At 47.6% G+C, this 21534-nt stretch overlaps 2 protein-coding genes and 1 long non-coding RNA gene across 5 annotated transcripts in view; 2 read left to right on the forward strand and 1 right to left on the reverse strand.

The window, feature by feature from the left end:
- The window catches only part of SLC44A4 (solute carrier family 44 member 4), a 55039-nt gene extending 40655 nt beyond the window's left edge, over positions 1 to 14384 (forward strand). Inside the window, exons 13-21 of the mRNA XM_081852719.1 lie at positions 2767 to 2859; positions 4738 to 4840; positions 6966 to 7222; positions 8309 to 8403; positions 9967 to 10070; positions 12147 to 12220; positions 12317 to 12482; positions 13192 to 13276; positions 13499 to 14384. Of these exons, the coding sequence (XP_081708845.1) occupies positions 2767 to 2859; positions 4738 to 4840; positions 6966 to 7222; positions 8309 to 8403; positions 9967 to 10070; positions 12147 to 12220; positions 12317 to 12482; positions 13192 to 13276; positions 13499 to 13605 (1084 nt within the window). The 3' untranslated portion in view covers positions 13606 to 14384. The remainder of the gene's footprint in view (positions 1 to 2766; positions 2860 to 4737; positions 4841 to 6965; positions 7223 to 8308; positions 8404 to 9966; positions 10071 to 12146; positions 12221 to 12316; positions 12483 to 13191; positions 13277 to 13498) is intronic.
- Positions 14385 to 16544: 2160 nt separating this feature from the next.
- Positions 16545 to 21534, reverse strand: part of LOC309336672 (uncharacterized protein) — a 28371-nt gene continuing 23381 nt past the window's right edge. For all 3 annotated transcript variants that reach the window (XM_081852819.1, XM_081852818.1, XM_081852820.1), the window contains exon 11: positions 16545 to 16917. In XM_081852819.1, coding sequence (XP_081708945.1) covers positions 16886 to 16917 — 32 coding nt within the window. In that variant the 3' untranslated portion in view covers positions 16545 to 16885. The remainder of the gene's footprint in view (positions 16918 to 21534) is intronic.
- On the forward strand, positions 17715 to 18365 carry LOC309337450. Its single transcript, XR_014154314.1, has 3 exons — positions 17715 to 17794; positions 17831 to 17880; positions 18309 to 18365. It is a non-coding gene; the product is annotated as an uncharacterized lncRNA (long non-coding RNA).

A 21534-nucleotide genomic window follows, 5' to 3' on the forward strand; every position in this document is an offset into this window, starting at 1 on the left:
AGGCCCTCACGGCCCATGCATACCCAGTGCCAGTGGTCAGCCATGTCCTTGCCACCCTGGCTGGGTCGAAAATTTTTGGCAAGCTGGACTTGGCCCAAGCATATCAACAGCTGCCAGTAGATGAGGCCACAGCAGAGGCACAGACGATTGTGACGCACAGAGGAGCGTTCAGGGTAAAGCGGCTGCAATTCGGGGTCAGCGTGGCACCAGGCATATTCCAGAATCTAATGGACTCTCTCCTTAAAGGGATTCCTGGTGTCACCCCCTTCTTTGATGATGTGTTGATTGCCGGGCCCACACCAGAGGAGTTTGAGGACCGCCTCCGCACTGTTCTGCACCGTTTCCAGATGGCGGGTCTCAAGGTGAAGCGGGAAAAATGTCTACTAGGAGTGCCTCAAGTGGACTTTCTGGGATTTATGGTGGATGCAGAAGGGGTTCACCCGACTGGGGACAAGGTACGGGCCATTTGTGATGCCCCAGCGCCCAAGAACAAGACTGAACTTCAGGCCTTCTTGGGATTATTGAACTTTTACCATTCCTTCCTTCCCCACAAGGCGGTGGTAGCGGAGCCCCTACACAGACTCCTGGACAAGCGGGCCCCTTGGGTGTGGGGCCAGCGCCAGGAGGCCGCATTCCAGGCAGTCAAGGACTTGCTTGTCTCAAACTCGGTCTTGGCACACTTCGACGAGAGGCTGCCGGTGGTGCTAGCATGCGACGCCTCGCCCTATGGCATCGGCGCTGTCCTGGGACACCAACTCCCGGATGGAAGAGAGGTACCGGTAGCATACTTTTCCCAGACACTCAACGAAACCGAGCGGAACTACTCGCAAATTGACAAGGAGGGTCTGGCAATCGTGAAGGGAGTAAAAAAATTCCATGATTTCTTGTACGGGCGGCCCTTCACCGTGGTGACTGACCACAAGCCGTTGCTTGGCTTGTTTGCCCCCGAAAAGCAGACCCCCCAAGTGCTGTCTCCTCGCGACTCTGAGTATATTTCAGAGGCACACGAGAGGAACTAGTTTTCTGGGCACGGGTAAAATAGGTGTTGTTGCTCCACCCACTTCTGCCTCCACTGAGAGAGGGAAAGCAAGCCCCTTCCTCTTAATTTCACTGTAGCCACAAAGGGGGTATCCCCTTCTTTCCTCGACTGCCTCCACTGAACTGCCCTTTAACCTCTGGAAGTTTCCCCTGCCCAAGCTGCCCCAGCCCAATTCTCTATACATTCGTACCTTGGCTTTCAAACAGCTTAGTTCTCTCTCTCTCTTTTAATAATATTTTATTAATTTCCCGAAAATTACAAAAATGAAAAACAACAACAAATTGACTTCCCTCCAATCCCCTGAATCTTGTGTCAGAAAAATAAATGAGGAGTGTTGCCTTCACCCCCAAAAAAGACTTGACCTAGGGCAGGGTTTCCCAAACTTGAGTCTCCAGCTGTCTGGGGACTTCAGTTCCCATCAATCTGCCCACCGGTCCTACTAGCTAGGGATGAAGGGAGTTGTAGTCTTCCTGAAGGAAGCTTATGTTATCTCTGCTTGTTTTTCCCTTTGCACGTCATTCACAAATAGCTCCTTGACAGCCAGGGTCTCTCTGGGGTTTTTAAAAAATATTTGAAGTGCACTGGAGATAATTACATAATGCTAAAGTGCATTGGATCACATTTAATGTGGTCATTTCTTGAACTGTCTGCTAAAGAGGCTTTATTTAATTCTACTGCATGCAACTATCTTTTTTAAATAAAGTATTTTTATTAAACAATTTCATAACAAAATATCAATCCACATAATCAATTACATTATTTTCCCCCTTCCCCTCCACTAAGGACTTCTCTGAGATCCCCTCTCTGATTTCTTTGCACATATTATTCTCCGCGTATTATCAAATTGTACATATCCTTGCTTTATCTATCATGTGTTCAACTAATAAATTTGTGGATGTTTATTCAAAACCTGCCAAGGAGTCCAGATCATTTTGTTGCTTTTTAAAGTAATTTGTAAAAAGTTACCATTCTTCCTTGAAGTCACTGTTGTCCTTTTCACACAGTTTATATGTCAATTTAGCCAATTCTGCATAGCTCATCAATTTTTCTTGCCACTGTTGGGATTTTGTTGGGATTTCCTCATTCTTCCATCCTTGTGCTAACAGGACTCTTGCCACTGTTATAAAAAGGTAAAGGGACCCCTGACCATTAGGTCCAGTCGTGACAGACTCTGGGGTTGCGGTGCTCATCTCGCTTTATTGGCCGAGGGAGCCGGCGTACAGCTTCCAGGTCATGTGGCCAGCATGACTAAGCTGCTTCTGGCGAACCAGAGCAGCGCACGGAAACACCGTTTACCTTCCCACCAGAGCGGTACCTACACTTTGACGTGCTTTCGAACTGCTCAGTTGGCAGGAGCAGGGACCAAGCAATGGGAGCTCACCCCGTTGCGGGGATTCGAACCGCCGACCTGATCAGCAAGCCCTAGGCTCTGTGGTTTAACCCACAGCACCACCCGCGTCCCTGCTGCTGTTGTAGCATACACAAATAAGTTCTTTAATTTCTTTAATCGAATTAAAGGGAAGACCCGTGTTTGCTTGGGCTCCTAAAAAGAAGATGGGGAACAGTAGAGGGGAAACATTGCAAAATCATACAAGCAGAGAAGGTGCAAAGGCTGTATTATGGGTTCTAACTGGTTTGAAGTGTCTCTGAAGAACTGAACTACAAACGAGTTTGATTGAAGCTGAAAATTTGGGTTTACAGGGGTCTCCTCTTGTTCTCTCCTGCAGAGCCATTGGTTACATGATGAGTTCTCTTTTCTACCCGTTGCTGACCTTCGTCTTGCTGGTGATATGTGTGGCCTACTGGGGTGTTACTGCTCTGTATCCTTTATTAAGAGAAGACTTGTGACTTGCAAGTGTCCCGGGGGAAAGCCGGACATCTCGTTTTGTTTTTAATTGTGAGAGAACAACTTCCATTTTGGTAGCTGTGATCTTGCCCAATTTTGCAATGCGATTTCCCCCTGGAAAAAGCACTTTTGGGGGGCCCGCAATCTTGCATGGCCCCCCCAAACACACATCTTTGGGGGCTGTGCCCTAAAAAGTGGGGTGTTGGTTGTGGGGACAGCGACTGAGTATGCTCTACAGTCATGGAAAGTTGACTGGCTATTGGGGCAAAGATAGCACAAAATGGAATGGTGAGGCTTGAACCCTAAATATAAGCAGTGCACTGCGCCATTTTGTTTTTAATGGCTTTACCTATGTGTTTCCTGTTGAATTGCTACCAAGCTTATGGCCAGTGTGAGAGCCAGTGTGGTGTAGTGGTTAAGAGCGGTGGACTCGTAATCTGGGGAACCGGGTTCGCATCTCTGCTCCTCCACCTGCAGCTGCTGGGTGACCTTGGGCCAGTCCCACTTCTCTGAAGTCTCTCACCCCACTCACCTCAAAGAGTGTTTGTTGTGGGGGAGGAAGGGAAAGGAGAATGTTAGCCACTTTGAGACTCCTTCGGGTAGTGATAAAGCGGGATATCAAATCCAAACTCTTCTTCTTCTTATGCCATTATTGGGAGGAAAGGAAGCTAGAAATAAGTGCCTTTTGAAGCTCATTCGAAGCACATTTATTCCCCTCAAAGAATTCTGGGCACTGTAGTTTGTTAAGGGTTGCTGGAACTGTCAGTCTGTGAAGGGTAAACTACAAGTCCCAGAATCCTTTGAGGGAAAGTTTGCTTTGAGTGTGCTTAAAAGCTATAGCGTGTACACAACCATAGGACAAGTACATAAATGAAGAGAACAACTTTGTATTTCAATACTTGGCTGGTGTTTGACAGGAAGTCATAGCAGATATGTAATACAGTGGTACTTCAGGTTAAGTAATTAATTCGTTCCGGAGGTTCGTTCTTAACCTGAAACTGTTCTTAACCTGAAGCACCACTTTAGCTAATGGGGCCTCCCGCTGCAATTTCTGTTCTCATCCTGAAGCAAAGTTCTTAACCTGAAGCACTATTTCTGGGTTAGCGGAGTCTGTAACCTGAAGCGTATGTAACCTGAAGCGTATGTAACCCGAGGTACCACTGTACTACTTGGCGTTTGATACCTAGTGTTTAATGACGGAACGTAGCAGTTCCTGGTGACAGCTTCAGAGATTTTATATCCTAACACCTAGTAAAAACAAGGCAACAACATCCTGAAACCCTCCTATCCTCAGGTAAGAACGTCAGCTTCCAATTTTGAATCACAAAATTCTCAGCAAGCTTTAGAAAACTCCATGAATATTCAAGTTCAGCTCTTCACTGCTTCCCTCTCTTCAGGTTTTTGTTCCCAGTAGGGAAATTTCTGTGTTCCATGTACCACAAGTGTTAAGTTGTGGGTGAACATATCAGACGACACAGCGATTCTTCAAACAGCTCTTGTTTATTCACAGGCCCAGAACAGAACTGAACTGAAGGGTTCAGCCAACCTGCTTATATAAAACTCAACTACAAAGCAACAGTAACAACTTTCTGTAACTATCCAATCACTGAACGTCACTTTCAATTCCTTATTTGCATATGCGGACCTGAGTGAAAGCTATCTAAAGTATATCTAAATATCAAAAGTATTCCCCTGCTGGCCCAGGGTGAGAACTTCAGTACATAACACCAAGGTCTTAAACATTTCCGCACTGAAGATGGCAAAAAGTGAGGGTGGCCCTGGGGCTTGGGGTTGCCCTCATTATTCCTTTTTCTTTTTATATCTTCTTCCCTTGACTACTCCCCACCTTCAGATATCTTGCCACCTCTGGAGCGCCCCTCTATCGCATCGCTCCCAAAAATGATAGTTCCCCAGACTGCATAGGGATCTCTGGGAACGAGACCTGCAGCCCAATGGTGAGTCACAAACGTAGCTGAAGGATCTTGGTTCCCAGATCTACCTCTCTGACTAGAGGGGATGGGGGATCAATTTGATTTGGTACACATTTAAAGTCATTTCCACTTTCTGAAACAATATGTGGAGCGAAACGCATCTATCCTTGGAAATTTGCACTTTTCTGAAGTTTGTCAACCAACCAATGCTTACAAAAATGTGTATATGAGGGGAAGGTGTGCATAAAAATGAAGTTACCGTATTGTCCCAAATAGAAGCCTCACTTCTTCTTTTTCCAAATTCTGACCATGAAAAGTTAAAGTGCGGCTTATATTCGTGACCTTACAAAAATTGTCTTTTACGATATTGCTGCTGAAACAGACATACGGTAAATTGGAACAAGAAAATGTTTTATTGCTGATTTGCGAGCTTGAGTGCCTGTGGAATTGTAGCAATTGAATAGCAATTTGTGATTTTGGTGATTGTACGGTCGCTTTTGTGGGCTTGCAAGATCAAAGGCTTAAATTGGCTCGGAGTTACAATTCTACCAACTGCAGCGATTTTCAGCCTGTAACCCAATTTTAATGGAGCGACTTATATTTGGGTATTGTCTTTTTTTTCTCCCCCCCCCCAAAAAATTTTTAAAGGTGTGGTTTATTTGCGGGTGCAGCTTATATTTGGGCCAATACAGTATTATGGAAAGTAATATGCAAAACAGTGCTTTGGGTTAGGGAAAATTGCTTACAAAATTACATTATTCAGAACCGAATACAAAAATGGGCTTATTAGGAGAAATTTGCATTAAAATGCGGACGAATTTTCATGAGTGTTTTTAAAGAAAAAAATTTAAACCCATGAACTGCTACAGAATGTGGCAAACTGAATGTAAGATTGGAAAACTGAGATACTGAGAGGATCAAAATTAGCAGATACATCCATCCCTGCCCCTAACTAGCCCTCCAATTCTGGGCTGCTTTGGTGTCTTATCCCCACTTAGGGTTTTAATGGGGACAATTGTGGCCATTTTGGCTTCATAGGCAACAGAAAATGGAGCCCAGAACCTAAATGACATGGTACAAAAATATCTTCTTCTAAGTTCTTTGTCTTGCTTGGAGGGGGCAAACCACACTGGTGCTGGATACTTAGAGATCCTCGCATAAGATCTTTCGGGAACTTGGACAGCCCTACAAGATCTTGCGTGAGCATCCCAGAATCAAACCCCTGAGAGAGCTTAAAAGCTCTTTTTGTGCCAGGTCCGCTGGATTGCGCTCTACCTTGCTGCAAGGTGGGGAAGGGGGCAAGGCCCTCTCAACATGGCAGCTCTGTGAGATTTCAGGAGAGCATCCCAGAGCCCTCATTAACATGTGCAGTTTCAACTGGCTAGCCTTCAGCTGCCTAAGGTTGAAAGCGTGCAACATGTACACATGTGGATTGTACTGTACACACTGATATCTCAAGTTCTTCCAAAAGCCCGAGTAAATAAATCCAATTGTGCTCCCCAGCACTGTATTTAAAAGTGTGTCTTCAATTCTGGGGGCGGCAGTTCTGTACTTCCTATTAATTTTGTGGTGGTATCTTACTCGTACAATAGACTGTGAGGTAGGTTCAGTAGAGAATAGTGAAATAAGTTAGGAGGAGAGAGACTAAGAGAGGTAAGGAAGTGTGAGGTACCGTATTTTTCGCTCCATAAGACGCACCAGACCACAAGATGCACCTAGTTTTTAGAGGAGTAAAACAAGAAAAAAAATATCCTGAATCCCAAAAGTGAAAGCAGCGATCCCTCTTGTTGTTCTGGTTTCTGGGACAGCTGCGCAGCCTGCATTCGCTCCATAAGACGCACACCCATTTTCCCTTACTTTTTAGGAGGGAAAAAGTGAGTCTTATAGAGCAAAAAATACGGTAAGTTATTAAAGCGAGGTGAGTCAGAAAAGGACTGGCTGGAAGTTCTCCTCAGAGCTCTGAGCCCAGGTCTCCCTGCTCCAAGTCCATCTCCTGTACGACCCTGGATTTTATATTTCTGCCAGTGTTCAAAACGGATCCTGTTTGGCTGTGGAGCAACTTGTGGGGCTCTGCTTGGCTCTTCTTTTTGAGACCAGCCATTTCCATGCCCTGGTATTAATAGCACTGTTCCCTGCTTTCTTCCTCCAGACATTCAACGCCTCCACCTACTGGCCCTGCCGGGTGGACTGCATCTTCTTCAAATACAACGATGAAGGTCTCTTCCAGCGCAACCTCTTCAACCTTCAGATCTACAACTTTGTGGGCCTCCTCTGGTGCATTAACTTCGTCATTGCCCTGGGGCAGTGTGTGCTGGCGGGGGCCTTTGCCTCTTACTACTGGGCCTTCAAGAAGCCCCAGGATATCCCGGCCTGCGCTGTGTGCAACGCCTTCGTCCGGACGTTACGGTGCGCATCTCGTGTGGGGATTCCCATGTGTCTGGTGGTGGGCAGGGAAGCAGAGGATCTGGTCCTCACCCTGCCGCCGGCCTTGCATTGTGCCAGCATCTCCCTTGGGAATTGGAACATAGGAAGCTGCCTTCAACAGAGTCAAAGCGTTGAGTCCATCTAGCTCAGTGTTGTCTGGATGGTGGCTAACAGATTGAGATTGAATCCTTACAAGACAGAAGTACTGTTTTTGAGGGACAGGAGGCGGGCAGGTGTGGAGGATTCCCTGGTCCTGAATGGGGTAACTGTGCCCCTGAAGGACAGCCTGGGAGTCATTTTGGACTCACAGCTGTCCATGGAGGTGCAGGTCAAATCTGTGTCCAGGGCAGCTGTTTACCAGCTCCATCTGGTACGCAGGCTGAGACCCTACCTGTCTCGCCAGAGTGGTGCATGCTCTGGTTATCTCCCGCTTGGACTGCTGCAATGCGCTCTACGTGGGGCTACCTTTGAAGGTGACCCGGAAACTACAACTAATCCAGAATATGGCAGCCAGACTGGTGACTGGGAGTGGCCGCCGAGACCATATAACACCTGTCTTGAAAGACCTACATTGGCTCCCGGTACGTTTCCGAGCACAATTCAAAGTGTTGGTGCTGACCTTTAAAGCCATAAACGGCCTCGGTCCAGTTTACCTGAAGGAGTGTCTCCACCCCCATCGTTCAGCCCGGTCACTGAGGTCCAGCATCGAGGGCCTTCTGGTGGTTCCCTCACTGCAAGAAGCCAAGTTACAGGGAACCAGGCAGAGGGCCTTCTCGGTAGTGGCACCCGCCCTGTGGAACACCCTCCCACCAGATGTCAAAGAGAAAAATAACTACCAGACGTTTAGGGAAGCTTTTAATGTTTGATGTATTACAGTATTTTAATATTGGGTTCCAAGTTGTTTGAGTACCAAGGCATTTGAGAACCAAGATACCACTGTACATGAAAACGTAAACCTTGGATAAGAGCAGCAACCTCAGCCTTAATTAGGAATGGGGTTCCTTGTCTTGACCCAGAACGTTTTGAAAGGCAGCTCCACCTTACAGGACCTCTCCTCTCTCTCCGCAGATACCATATAGGATCTCTTGCTTTTGGTTCCCTCATCCTCACTATCGTCCAACTGATCCGCATCGTGCTGGAATATATGGACCACAAGTTAAAAGGCAAGTGATGAATAAACCAGGCAAGAAAAGAAGGGCAGGAATAAATTCCAGTAATGGTCAGAATAACCAGAGTCGGGATGCCCAGTGACCCTGGAAATAGACCAGCACTGAAGTCTTTCACAATCTGAAAGGGTTTCAGAGCTGGTCTGTTATGTTGCTGGCCCTAACATTAGGCAGAATGTGGCAGCTTCATAGAATTATTGAATTGTAGAGTTGGAAGGGACCCCAGCGGTCATCTAGTCCACCCCCCTGCGATGCAGGAATCTTTGAAAATTTTCAGACTCTTCAGGTAATTCAAATTACAGTTGCTGCTTTGTTAACTAGTGGGGTAGGAGAGCAGGGGTGCGGGTGGGGGGAACCATTTCTGGCAACCAATGTTCCCCTTTGGGTTTCAGATAGTACGTGGAAAAAACCCAGGACACATTTTCACAGCCCTCTTGTGGCTAAGACGGCTCATTTGCCAGAAGTCATGTATCTAGCATTAACTCTGGAGTTGTATATAGTGGTACCTTGGGTTAAGAACTTAATTTGTTCTGGAGGTCATTCTTAACCTGAAACTGTTCTTAACCTGAGGTACCACTTTAGCCAGTAGGGCCTTCTGCTGCCGCTGCACAATTTCTTTTCTCATCCTGAGGTAAAGTTCTTAACCCGAGGTACTATTTCTGAGTTAGCGGAGTCTGTAACCTGAAGCGTCTGTAACCCGAGGTACCACTGTACTCGATTTTGACCAAACGAAACCTCCTAGAACAAAATATACATCAGTATGACCCCCCCAAAAAAAAAACCATGACCACAAAATAATAACAAAGAATTAAAAAGGAAACATTCATTTCCCCCCTTTATGAGGCATCCTTAAGGTGTAACTGTAATTTTAATACAGAAGTACAAGAATGCAAAAAACCCAGCAAATTTCAAATACAGTAATATTCGACTTAGGAGGTTTAGTTAGGTTGAGAGTACAGTGGTACCTTGGGTTACAGATGCTTCAGGTTACATACGCTTCAGGTTACAGACTCCGCTAGCCCAGAAATATACCTTGGGTTAAGAACTTGCTTCAGGATGAGAACAGAAATCGCACGGCGGCAGCGGGAGGCCCCATTAGCTAAAGTGGTACCTCAGGTTAAGAGCAGTTTCAGGTTAAGAACGGACCTCCGGAACCTAGCAGTTCAAAAGCACGTCAAAGTGCAAGTAGATAAACAGGTACTGCTCTGGCAGGAAGGTAAACGGCGTTTCTGTGCGCTGCTCTGGTTCGCCATAAGCGGCTTAGTCATGCTGGCCACATGACCCGGAAGCTGAGTGCAGACAAACGCCGGATCCCTCGGCCATTAAAGCGAGATGAGCTCCGCAACCCCAGAGTCGGTCACGAAATGGACCTAATGGTCAGGGGTCCCTTTACCTTTTACCTACCTATGTACATCTGAAACCAAAGGGGCACACTGGTTGCCAGATGTGGAATACATTGATGTTATTTTTCAGCTTTCCTACCCCACTAAACTGGGAAGAGCCAATGGGAGCGTGTCCTTTTGAGGCCCCAGCTACCTAATTCTCCTGTGGCGTTTGTAGGTTCCGGTAACAAGCTTGCCAAGTGCCTGCTTTGCTGCATGAAGTGTTGCTTTTGGTGTCTGGAGAAGTTCATCAAGTTCCTCAACAGAAACGCCTACATCATGGTAAGACTTGCAGGTGGGCCACCTAGAAGATCAGGGGTCTTAACGGTGGCGGTTGGGAGGGAAACAGATGGGGACGCCCGCGGGGGGACAGGTGGTGAGGGAAGTGGCTTAAGAGCCACTGTGATGCGTCTGCGGGTGGGAAACCGGGGCTCAAAACCCTGCTACACCTGCTCCCACAGCACTCGGGTCCTGCTTGTGGCCAGCTGACCACTGTGAGAACTGGATTCTGGGTAAGATAGGCCTTTGGCCTCACCTAGCAGAGATCTTCTTCTGTGTTTGCAGGACCCCTGCGCAAACACGGCAAACAGTGCGCCCCTCAAAACTACGGCTTGCATAGGAAACATCTCATCGGGGCCGAGGGTTTTTCAGTCCCTCCCCCAATAAATCCCCCCCCTCAATTTTTTTTATTAGTTTTCCAAAAATAATTAAGCAAGCAAACAAACAAACAAACAAACATCTTAACTATACTTGACCCAATCTTAGTAACATTGTTAAGTGTTAAGTATCTTTCCTCAAATCCCCCTGGCTGAATTTCAGTGTACAGTGGTGCCCCGCAAGACGAACGCCTCGCAAGACGGAAAACCCGCTGACGAAAGGGTTTTCCATTTTGGAGGCGCTTCGCAAAACGAATTTCCCTATGGGCTTGCTTCGCAAGACGAAAATGTCTTGCGAGTTCCTGCGGGGTTTTTTCCCTCCCCCCCCCTTTCCTAAGCCCTAAGCCGCTTATCAGCTGATCCGCTGATAAGCCGCTTATCAGCTGATCCACTAAAAGCCGCTAAACCGCTAATAGCGCTAATCCGCTAAGCTGTCAATGGGCTTGCTTCGCAAGATGAAAAAACCGCTATACAAAGAGCCTCACGGAACGGATTAATTTCGTCTTGTGAGGCACCACTGTATATCATTATAACAGTTTTCCAATACCAATTTTCTCATAAAATTAACTTAATCACTTAACATCCTTCTTTGTTTTCATTTTGACTTTAAACATAATATTCTCTAACATCACATATTTAAATCCTAAACCTATCTGGTATTTGCAAGTTTTCCCAATTAAGTTATCTTAACACATTTAACTAAATAGTCTTTAAATTTCAGCCATTCCTCCTGGTACTCCTCCTCCTTCTGGTCGCGGATTCTATCAGGTCGGCTAGCTCCAATAAAATATTTGAGGGGGACAGGGCCCCCAAAGTTGATCGGCATTGCCAGTGACAGTTTTTATACTACATTTTTAAAACTTTGCCTTGATAGAGTCTTTCAGCCTCTTTTGTTGACTACCAGCATTACGCTTTCCATTTTTAAGTTCAGAATAGAGTAGTTGCTTTGGAAGACGATAATCAGGCATCCATACAACAGTGGCGGCACTGTGGTTAAAACAAACCAGGTCGCCTTAGAAACCATGGTTTGGAAAGTGCGGTTGGGTTTTCAAAGCCTCCATGAATTAACACTGATTATTTATTTCCAAACGACTTGTCAGGCAAGATGAGCTCCCAAAGCGACTTACAATTAATACCCACTGAAACATAAAGTACATCGGACTATGTGAAATATTGCAGAGAAAAGTATGAAGAGAATTATTAGTGAAGGACTATTAAACGTAACAGTGAAATTAATCAAATGCAGATTAAGTGATAAAGATTGAAAAATCTTCAGATGTGGTTGATAGAAGTCCAAAACACTGAATAAGATAAGAAAATGTGTTGTATGTTGTTTGGAAATTTTACGTAAAAATTAATAAAAATATATATATTTTTAAAAAGAAACATACAGTACATCAGGGAGATGTTGCAGTGTTTATGAGAGTTGTGTTTCTGCTCCCTGAACAGTGGTGTTACAACGCCCAGGCTCTTTCCTCTAGAAAAATAATAATTGATTGGGAATCGGTGGTGGAGTGTTGATTGTGGAACCCCGTAAAATTCTAGGCTGGGGTGTGTGGTTCTATATGGCCATCTTAATCCCAATAAAAACTTGGGGGCGGGGGGCGTGGTGTTGTTGAGGGAGGGGAAGGGCATAGTCCTACATCCTTGCAAAAGACTGAGCTAATTTCCTTTGTCTTTTTCAAACCCTTCCCCTCCTCAGATTGCCATTTATGGAAAGAATTTCTGTGTGTCGGCTAAAAATGCCTTCATGCTACTGATGCGCAATGCTGCCAGGTAATGGGGCGAGAGGGTGGGGTCAGCAGGGACCAAGGAGAGGCAGGGATGAAGATGGACATTCTTGGTTCAAACCTTCCCTTTCTACCCCTGCAGAGTTGTAGTCCTGGATAAAGTCACGGACCTGCTGCTGTTATTCGGGAAGCTCTTGGTAGTTGGCGGAGTAGGCATTCTGTCGTTCTTCTTCTTCACTGGGCGAATTCCCATCGATAAACCCGAGTTCAAATCTCCCGTCCTCAACTACTATTGGCTGCCCATCCTGGTATGTGTAACTGTGCCCATTTCTTGGGCCTTCACCTTTTCTCTCTCAATCTCTCTCTCTTTTTCCTGGCCCATTTTAAGGCAATTCTGCACTGTTCCAATCCAATATGGCGGCTAAGATGCACAGATTTGTGTTAGTTTAGCTAAAAAGTAGTACAGACCCCCTCCAAAAAAAAAAACAACACACCAAAGTTGCTGACAGAAAACTGCAAGGAATTTCTGGGAGTGAAGAATCTTGGTTGTCTCAAGGAGGATCCTTAGCTCAGGAAATGCTTTGTATATGCTTTGTTGGACAAATGGCCCAAGGAGAGGCTAACCTGTGGCCTTCTGGAGGTTGCTGACATCCAGCATGGCCAATGGCCAAAGGTAATGGGAGTTGTAGCTCAGCCAATTCTGAAGGGCTACAAGTGAGTCAACTTAGTAGCTTCTTGTGTTGCTTCACAAAATAATAGCAGAAACCATTAAAGAAATAGTATGAGTTGTCCCCAACAAACTGGGAGCTTTCAAAATATGGTGGGCGATAATATGGTGAACTAGCCTTTGGCAACCCAGTGTCCTCAAGCAGATTTGGACTACAACTCCCATCGTCCACATCCACCGTGGCCATCTTGGATGTGGCTGATGGGAGTTGTGATCCAAAACATCTGATTCCAATCTTGTCCCTCTCACCTCATGCCATGTTTCCCCCCTTCTCTCTCTCTCCGATTCAGACTGTTGTGGTAGGCGCCTACTTCATAGCCCAAGGTTTCTTCAGCGTCTACAATATGTGTGTCGACACGCTGTTCCTCTGTTTCTGTGAGTAATTTTTATTGCCCTAATTATACTCAACTGCACACCTGGGGCTCTGCAGGTGTTGCTGGACTCCTGCTCCCATAAGCCCCAGCCGGCACGGTCCATGGCCAGGTATAATGGGAGTTGTAGTTCAGCAATGCCTGGAGGGGCTCCCCTCTCCACAGATTAACCATTCGTTTGCTAATCTGATGGGACCTGAGGCAAAACTTTCCTTTTCCCCCGCAGTGGAAGACCTGGAGCGGAATGACGGCTCCCAGAGCAAGCCGTATTACATGTCCAAGTCTCTCATGAATATCCTCAACAAGAAGAACAAGAATGGCAAAGCCAAGTAGAAGAAAATTTGGTGTTACTGGTCCACATCATCTCTTGCTACAGTATATTGCTTCCTGGCTTTTAGGCCCCAGGCCTGTCCCAAGAGCACCTTAACATATCCCTTCCCTTGCTTTCCTTTCCAGTGCATTTTGAACACATTTCAGCCTTTTGGGCCTTGCCACTCTTGCCTCACGTTGTCTTGCTCCGTGTCGGCCATATTGATTTCTTAAACGGTGCCATATTGAGAAGACATTCTCCTCCGCCTCCTCCTTTACTGGCCATCTTATTTTAGAGCCCACCTTTTAAATGAAGGCAGCCATTTTAACATGTTGCCCTTCCCTCTGGTCCACCCATTTCGGGTTGTATCCAGTCAAGATGTCCTGTTCATCCCAAGGGTCGCTGACTTGCCCCACACATCACACAATGTCACGTGATGTGTTCTGCCCAGTGTGCAAGCGCTCGTGTGCCAGGCTGGGCGGGCGTTCCGCCGCCACTGCCACAATGCCAGTGCTTCCCCACACGTTGATTCTGTGCCAGTGCCAACGTTTCCCTCCACGCTGGTCTTTTGCTGCCCATCTTGCCTTCCAACCCTGCAGACATCTTCACAAGAAGCCATCCCACTTCCCTTTGGCTTGGGCCTCGTCGCGTCCAACCCAGCGAAAAGGACGTTTGGCCGATATTTGCGATGTTCCCCCACCAGATATATTGCTGGATTTTATAGCCACAGTAAATCAAGTGTCCTTTCCTTCAGGGTTCAGCTGCTGTTCTTTCGCGGGCTTTGCAACTTCTCAGTAAAAAGCATTTTCCAGGTCTGTGTGCCGTTCTCTGGGTTAAATTGGGTGACCAGGAAGCACCTGGGAGAGCCTCTTCTAAAAACCTATCATACAGAGACGCAGTCGGATTCAGCTGCCTACAGTGTGGTAAGCTCATTGTTAGACTGTTCCCCCGGCTTTTGCATTGAGGAGAAGCAGACAGTGAGGTGGCTGGAAGCTACGATTGATCTCCTCCCCAACTGGTTACAACTACTCCATGGCAAACTTTTCAAACAGCTTATATAACTCCCATCTGCACAGCTGTCAACCGTCCCTTATTTGGCAGGAAACTCCCTTATCCCAGCGCCGTGTCCCGCTGCGGTCCCTTATTGATGATGTCCCTTAAATTTCCCGGGTTTCGTGCTCACCCGGCTCAGGAGGAAAGCAGCGGCTCGGGGTCCTCTGCTGCGAGAGAGAGCGCGCGCTGGCGCTGGCGCTGTCGTCCTGGCGCGAGGAGTTCCATCGGCCCTTCCCCGCCTGAGGGGGGGGAGGGAGAGAGACTCTCGCCCACACCGCCCGCGAGCCCGGAGGCGGCGGTGGCTGAGGAGGCGGCCTGAGGGAGGAGGAAGAAGAGGGGACGGGGAGGGACGCAGAAGGGCGCCGCCGCAACTGCCTCATGCCGGATTGACAGCATCTGTCAATCCTACCAATGTATGTAACTCTTTACAATAGCAAAATCCCTTATTTTCAAGGCTGCTGGTCCCTTATTTTCAAATCTGTAAGTTGACAGCTATGCCCGTCTGCCATCTTGGTTTTCAGGCCCAACTGTGCCAATTCCTGATTACGTCGTTCTCTTTCAGAATATCTTGGCCTTTTTCTTTTTTGCTTTGGCATTGGCCGCAACAAAGAGTGGTGCTTTCAAAACCAGTGAAACAAATGGGCTGAATCACACGTTAACTCTGCCTTGCACGGTAATCATTTTGTTGCCTTAGTGCCTTCATTGACAAATTGGGTTATCCTTTTCCCACTTAATTTCCTGGTGATTTTGTGCCAATTCATTGACTCCTAAACTATTTTGGCCCCGGTCCACTTCCTGTCAGCCATTCTGTTTGGCTGGGGAGTTTTTTATTCAAAATGCTAAAAATGTACTGTATATAAACTTTTTTTCTTTCTGTACAAAAATAATAATTTTATAGAAAGGATACAAATTTATTAAAGCTGATTTTAAGTAAACCGCATTGTCTCTCTTATTCATGTAAGCAAAGGATTATATTTGCTTATATTCTTCTTCTTCGGCGATCACTCGTAGCCAAGTAAAATTGTCTTCCATGCATATGGCCTACGATACTGCTTAATTGGCAAGTTGTTGAGTTTTTTTTAACCCTGCTTTTCAGCCCAGTTCCCTTTTCAGGAGGTTGGAGGGCATCCTTGACATTGAATTTATTCCATGCACCCACCTGGAGAGTTTGCTTGCAAAGGTATTTTCATGGGGTGGAATTCAATGTAGTGGTGGCGCCCACCCTGTGGAAAGCCCTTCCATCAGATGTCAAGGAATAATAATAATAATAAATTTATTATTTATACCCCGCCCATCTGGCTTTGTTTCCCAAGCCACTCTGGGCGGCTTCCAATCGAGTGTTAAAAACAATAAAGCATCAAACATTAAAAACTTCCCTAAACAAGGCTGCCTTCAGATGTCTTTTAAAGGTAGAATAGCTGCTTATTTCCTTCACATCTGAAGGGATGGTGTTCCACAGGGCGGGCGCCACTACCGAGAAGGCCCTCTGTCTGGTTCCCTGTAACCAGGAAATAAACAACTATCTGACTTTTCGAAGACAACTGAAGGCAGCCCTGTTTAGGGAAGTTTTGAATGTTTGGTGTTTGATCGTGGTTTTAATATTCTGTTGGCAGCTGCCCAGAGTGGCTGGGGAATGATCATTATATTAGTTATTAACGCTCTTCCCCCTACAGAAATTCAAATATGTGCTGGGGTGGAGAACTCCAGTTTAATATGAATGGGCTGGAAAGTGGATAAACAGCTAAATAATGCTCAAATGTGGACAAGCCTACAAACCAGCCTCCTTTTCTGGGAAGCATGTGAGCAGGATTAGAGCATAGCTCTGCTCTCCCCTCCTGCAGGTTCCTGCAACTGGTATTCAGAAGCACTCACCCCTGCCAGCATCAGAACAAAAAGATTTCACACTGTGTTAGTTCACTTGTGTATTATTATTTCAGGCAGTGCATTCCTAAGAAACAGCTCCTGTTGCATGAAGCCTGCACTCCAGCATCCACGACTATTTCCAATAACTTCACACCCAGATTAAAAACGCAATCGCAATCAGTGTTCCCTACATTAGCTCCTCTTCCCCAGGAATGAAACAGAAGCTCACCGTGTAATACACCATTTCTTAAAATAAAAACTGGCAACTCCCCCAGCCCCCGCAGTTTTATGTCTCTCTGTCCAGTGCTTCCGCTGATCAAGTATAATTTCATTTTGTCCAGCATCTCTTCAATTCCTGGAGCACTTGAGATCAGTCAGGGACAAGGCTCAGAGAGCAGGCAGGCGAGTCTGGCCTGGAACTGGGAGGAAGCAAAACGGTCAGAGCTGTTTTTCTGCACAAGAGCACTCTTCCCCACCTGAATTTCTCAGCCACTAGTGTTCAGAAGCATTACTGTAGAGCCTCTTTTAAAGCCATCCAAGTTGGGGGCCAGAGAACAACATAGTTTATCTAAGCACTGTGTGAAAAAGTTCCTTCTTCTGTCTTTTGCCTTGGACGTACCCAAGTTCTCATCTTATGAGAAGCAGGCGCATCCCGACAGATCGCTGTTAATTCAGTGACAGCAAAAGCAAGAGCCACAACCTCTGGAAATATTTTAAGTCTGTGTGGCGTTTGTCCTCCTATGTGTGCGACATCATACTGGGTTCATAGGGAAAGGGTTAACTAATTGTAAAATGACCAATCAATGGGAACCTAGTGGGCATAGTTAACGGTGTATAAGATTTAAGCAAAGGGACGCGGGTGGCACTGTGGGTAAATGCCTCAGCACCTAGGGCTTGCCGATCAAAAGGTCGGCGGTTCGAATCCCCGCGGCGGGGTGCGCTCCCGCTGCTCGGTCCCAGCGCCTGCCAACCTAGCAGTTCGAAAGCACCCCCGGGTGCAAGTAGATAAATAGGGACCGCTTACTGGCAGGAAGGTAAACGGCGTTTCCGCGTGCTGCGCTGGCTCGCCAGCTGCAGCTTTGTCACGCTGGCCACGTGACCCGGAAGTGTCTCCGGACAGCGCTGGGCCCCGGCCTCTTGAGTGAGATGGGCGCACCAACCCCAGAGTCTGTCAAGACTGGCCCGTACGGGCAGGGGTACCTTTACCTTTTACCTTTAAGATTTAAGCACAGAGGTTTTTAGAGAGTTAGAGTTGTTGAGAAGACAGGCTGGAGTTAGGCAAGAGCGAGAAGATAAGTCTGTGGGTTGGGCTGTGTGAGAGAATTTGTTAAGAGGAGTCAGTCAAACAGTTGAGATAATCAGTCAGAAGATATTAGGAAGGTGTTGTTGTTGTTTAGTCGTTTAGTCATGTCCGACTCTTCGTGACCCCATGGACCAGAGCACGCCAGGCACTCCTGTCTTCCACTGCCTCCTGCAGTTTGGTCAAACTCATGCTGGTAGCTCTGAGAACACTGTGCAACCATCTCGTCCTCTGTCGTCCCCTTCTCCTTGTGCCCTCCATCTTTCCCCACATCAGGGTCTTTTCCAGGGAGTCTTCTCTTCTCATGAGGTGGCCAAAGTATTGGTGCCTCAGCTTCAGGATCTGTCCTTCCAGTGAGCACTCAGGGCTGATTTCCTTGAGAATGTTGAGGTTTGATCTTCTTGCAGTCCATGGGACTCTCAAGAGTCTCCTCCAGCACCATAATTCAAAAGCATCAATTCTTTGGCGATCAGCCTTCTTAATGGTCCAGCTCTTACTTCCATACATTAGGAAGGTATAGGCCAGTAAAGAAACTAAAGTTAAGATACTGACAGGAATATTATCTGAATATTATCTGGCAGCGGGGAAGTGAGCACAGTGGTCGCAGAGGGATCAATAGACCGTTAAATGTCTGGGGATCCTGTGTGATCGCCACAGTCTGTTACCAATCTCTGAAGCTAAGAGTTCTGTCGCACCTTTTAAAAAAAGATGACGATGAAAGCTGCGATCCTGCACCTGCTTATCTAGGAGCACACCTCAATGAGACTTACTTGTGAATAGAATCATAGCGTTGGAAGGGACCCCAAGAGTCATCTAGTCAAGCCCCCTGCATTGCAGGAATCTCAGCTAAAGCAGGTGAGCATCCAACCTCTGCTTAAAAACCACCAATGAAGTCTGGATCCAAAATAAGTTACTCATAATAAGGTGACATTGAAAATCAGTTAGTAAACAGGCAGAGAGGTCCATGCACTCTGTACCAGTTATTATGGGTGAGCACACTCTGATCGGCTCATGTGACGCTTACGATCAGGTAGCCGGCAGGTGTCAGGTAGAACAACAGGTCAGTGTTTGAGGAAAAACATGCCGTTTGGGGAAGGGCGATTGCTCAGTGGTAAGCGAGTCTGCTTTGCACACTGAAGAGCCCAGGCCCAATCTTCAGCATCCACAGGTAGGGCTGGGAAGGGCTCCCCCCACCTGAAAAAATGGTGCTTCCCTGCCAGCCAGTGCAAACAGTACAGGGGTACATGGACCATCTGGTCTAACTAAGTTTGCAAGGTACTTCCCTATGCCTCTCTTCTGAGACTGCTGTGTATGCACTACGTGGCCTCCCTGTGCCCTAAGGTAAAGGGACCCCGGACTCTAAGGTCCAGTTGTGGACAACTCTGTGGTTGCATGCTCATCTCGCTTTACTGGCCAAGGGAGCCAGTGTACAGCTTCCAGGTCATGTGGCCAGCATGACTAAGCCACTTCTGGTGAACAAGAGCAGTGCACGGAAACGCTGTTTACCTTCCCGCCGGAGAGGTACCTATTTATCTACTTGCACTTTGACATATTTTCGAACTGCTAGGTTGGCAGGAGCAGGGACCGAGCAATGGGAGCTCACCCCATTGCGGGGATTTGAACCACCGACCTTCTGATCGGCAAGCCCTAGGCTCAGTGGTTTAACCCAGTGTTTCCCAACCGGTGTTCTGCGGCACACTAGTGTGCCGCGAGACGTTGCCTGGTGTGCCGTGGGAGGGAGGCGGGCGAGTCGGGCGGCGAGAGGCCTTAGGCGCCCTGCAGAAAGGCGTCCTCTTTGTGGGTGGGTTCTCCCCCCTCCCATAGCGCATCGTATTTAGTTGGGGATTCTGGAGAGGGGGGCGGGGGCGGGGGCGCGCTGGCCCCGAGCGGAACAGACGCGCGCGCCATCGTCCCCACCTCCCTCTCCTCAGTAGCTCCGAGCCGACTGACTGAGGGTGGGACCCGGCCAGCGGCGTCCTCTCTCTCTCTCTCTCCGCCTCCCAGCACCGCTTTTCCCGAGGCGGGCGCACGCCTAAGGCTGAATGGGAGCAGCCTGGAGGCTTGGCGGCCTCTCAGCGGCTCATGATGGGGACGTGAGGTGCTGAACAGGGGCTCTGCGAGAGGGCGCGAGTGATGCGTGGTGGTGCCTGCGCGCGCGTGACTTAAGAGGGCGACCTGCTGCCTCTCCTCTCTCTCCCCTCCCTCCCCTCATGGGCACGGAGTCCCGGCACAGCTTGGCGCTACTACAGCTACAGCTGCTGCTGCTCCTGCTTGGATGAAGGCGGCTGCTTCTTCCTAACGCCCAGCCTCTGGGGGACCGCAGTCTCTCGCCCTCTTTTTTTTTTTTTGGCGGGATGCTGAGGTAAAGGATCCCCTCGCGCGTGGGCGGGCATCTCTTTGGGCAGGGCGCGTGTGGAGGCTTAAGGTGGGGAGTGTGGAGGGGTTGCCGCTTGCGAGGGGAGGGTTCATATTGTATTGGGCTGCGGTGTGGGCGACACGGCTCTCCAATGGCCAGCCCGCGGAGGAACATTGAGTTGGAGCATTTCGAGGAGAGGGACAAAAGGCGCACTGAATAAAGTATTTTATAATTTTTCATATTTCTGTTTACTTACTATTTCATAATAAAGTAATTATAAAATACTTTCTTTGTGTTTATTTGATTCCTATTAAAGAGAGTTACTTTATATATAGTCAATATAGGCACAGAGTTAATTTTTTAAACATTTTCTAATGGTGGTGTGCCTCGAGATTTTTTTCATGAAACAAGTGTGCCTTTGCCCAAAAAAGGTTGGGAAACACTGGTTTAACCCACAGCGCCACCTGTGTCCCATAGGTAGCCTTCCCCAACTCTCAAGCAACGCATACAGGATGTGGGGTGCATCCTGGTCAGAAGAAAGGTAAAGGTAAAAGGTAAAAGACCCCTGGAAAGTTAAGTCCAGTCAAAGTCGACTATGGGGTTGTGGCGCTCATCTCCCTTTCAGGCTGAGGGAGCTGGTGTTTATCCACAAACAGCTTTCCAGCTCATGTGGCCAGCATGACTAAACCACTTCTGGCTCAACGGGACACTGTGATGGAAACTAGAAATGCCATTTACCTTCCTGCCACAGCAGTACCTGTTTATCTACTTGCACTGGTGTGCTTTCGAACAGCTAGGTTGGCAGGAGCTGGGACAGAGAAACGAGAGCTCACCCCGTCGCGGGGATTCGAACCGCCGACCTTCCGATGGCAAGCCCAAGAGGCTCAGTGGTTTAGACTGAGTATTGTTGCAAGTAGCGTAACACAGCTTCTCTGAATAAGGCATGCTTGCGGATGCTTCAGGCTCCCAATCAGTTGGCAGATGCTGGAGCAAATGGCAGCACAGCTGTGCCTGCCAGGGTTGATGGGAGTTGTGGTCCAAAACATCTGGAGCGGGGCTACAGCAGGTTGATGCAGCAGAATGTCTGCCCCCTCTCGCTTCTTTTGAACCTGCTCCACTGGGGCTGAAGCTGGGTGCTTTTTTTCCTCCCTCCTGTCTCTACTGCTCTGTTACCTCTTCTGGTTTTGGGAAAGGGCTGTAGCTCTACACTAGAGGAGCCACTTTGCACACAGAAAGTCCCAGCTTCAATCTATGGAATCCACAAGTACGGCTTTGAGAGAATTTGGCAGTGTAGACAATACCAAGCTAGATAGACCAAGATAGACTTGGGATAAAGCGATTGCCTGTGTTCAAATAAGAGTCCGGTGCAGGTTCAGTTGG

The sequence above is a fragment of the Podarcis erhardii genome (genome assembly GCF_964252035.2).
Source record: "Podarcis erhardii genome assembly, chromosome: 2".
Lineage (NCBI taxonomy): Eukaryota > Metazoa > Chordata > Lepidosauria > Squamata > Lacertidae > Podarcis > Podarcis erhardii.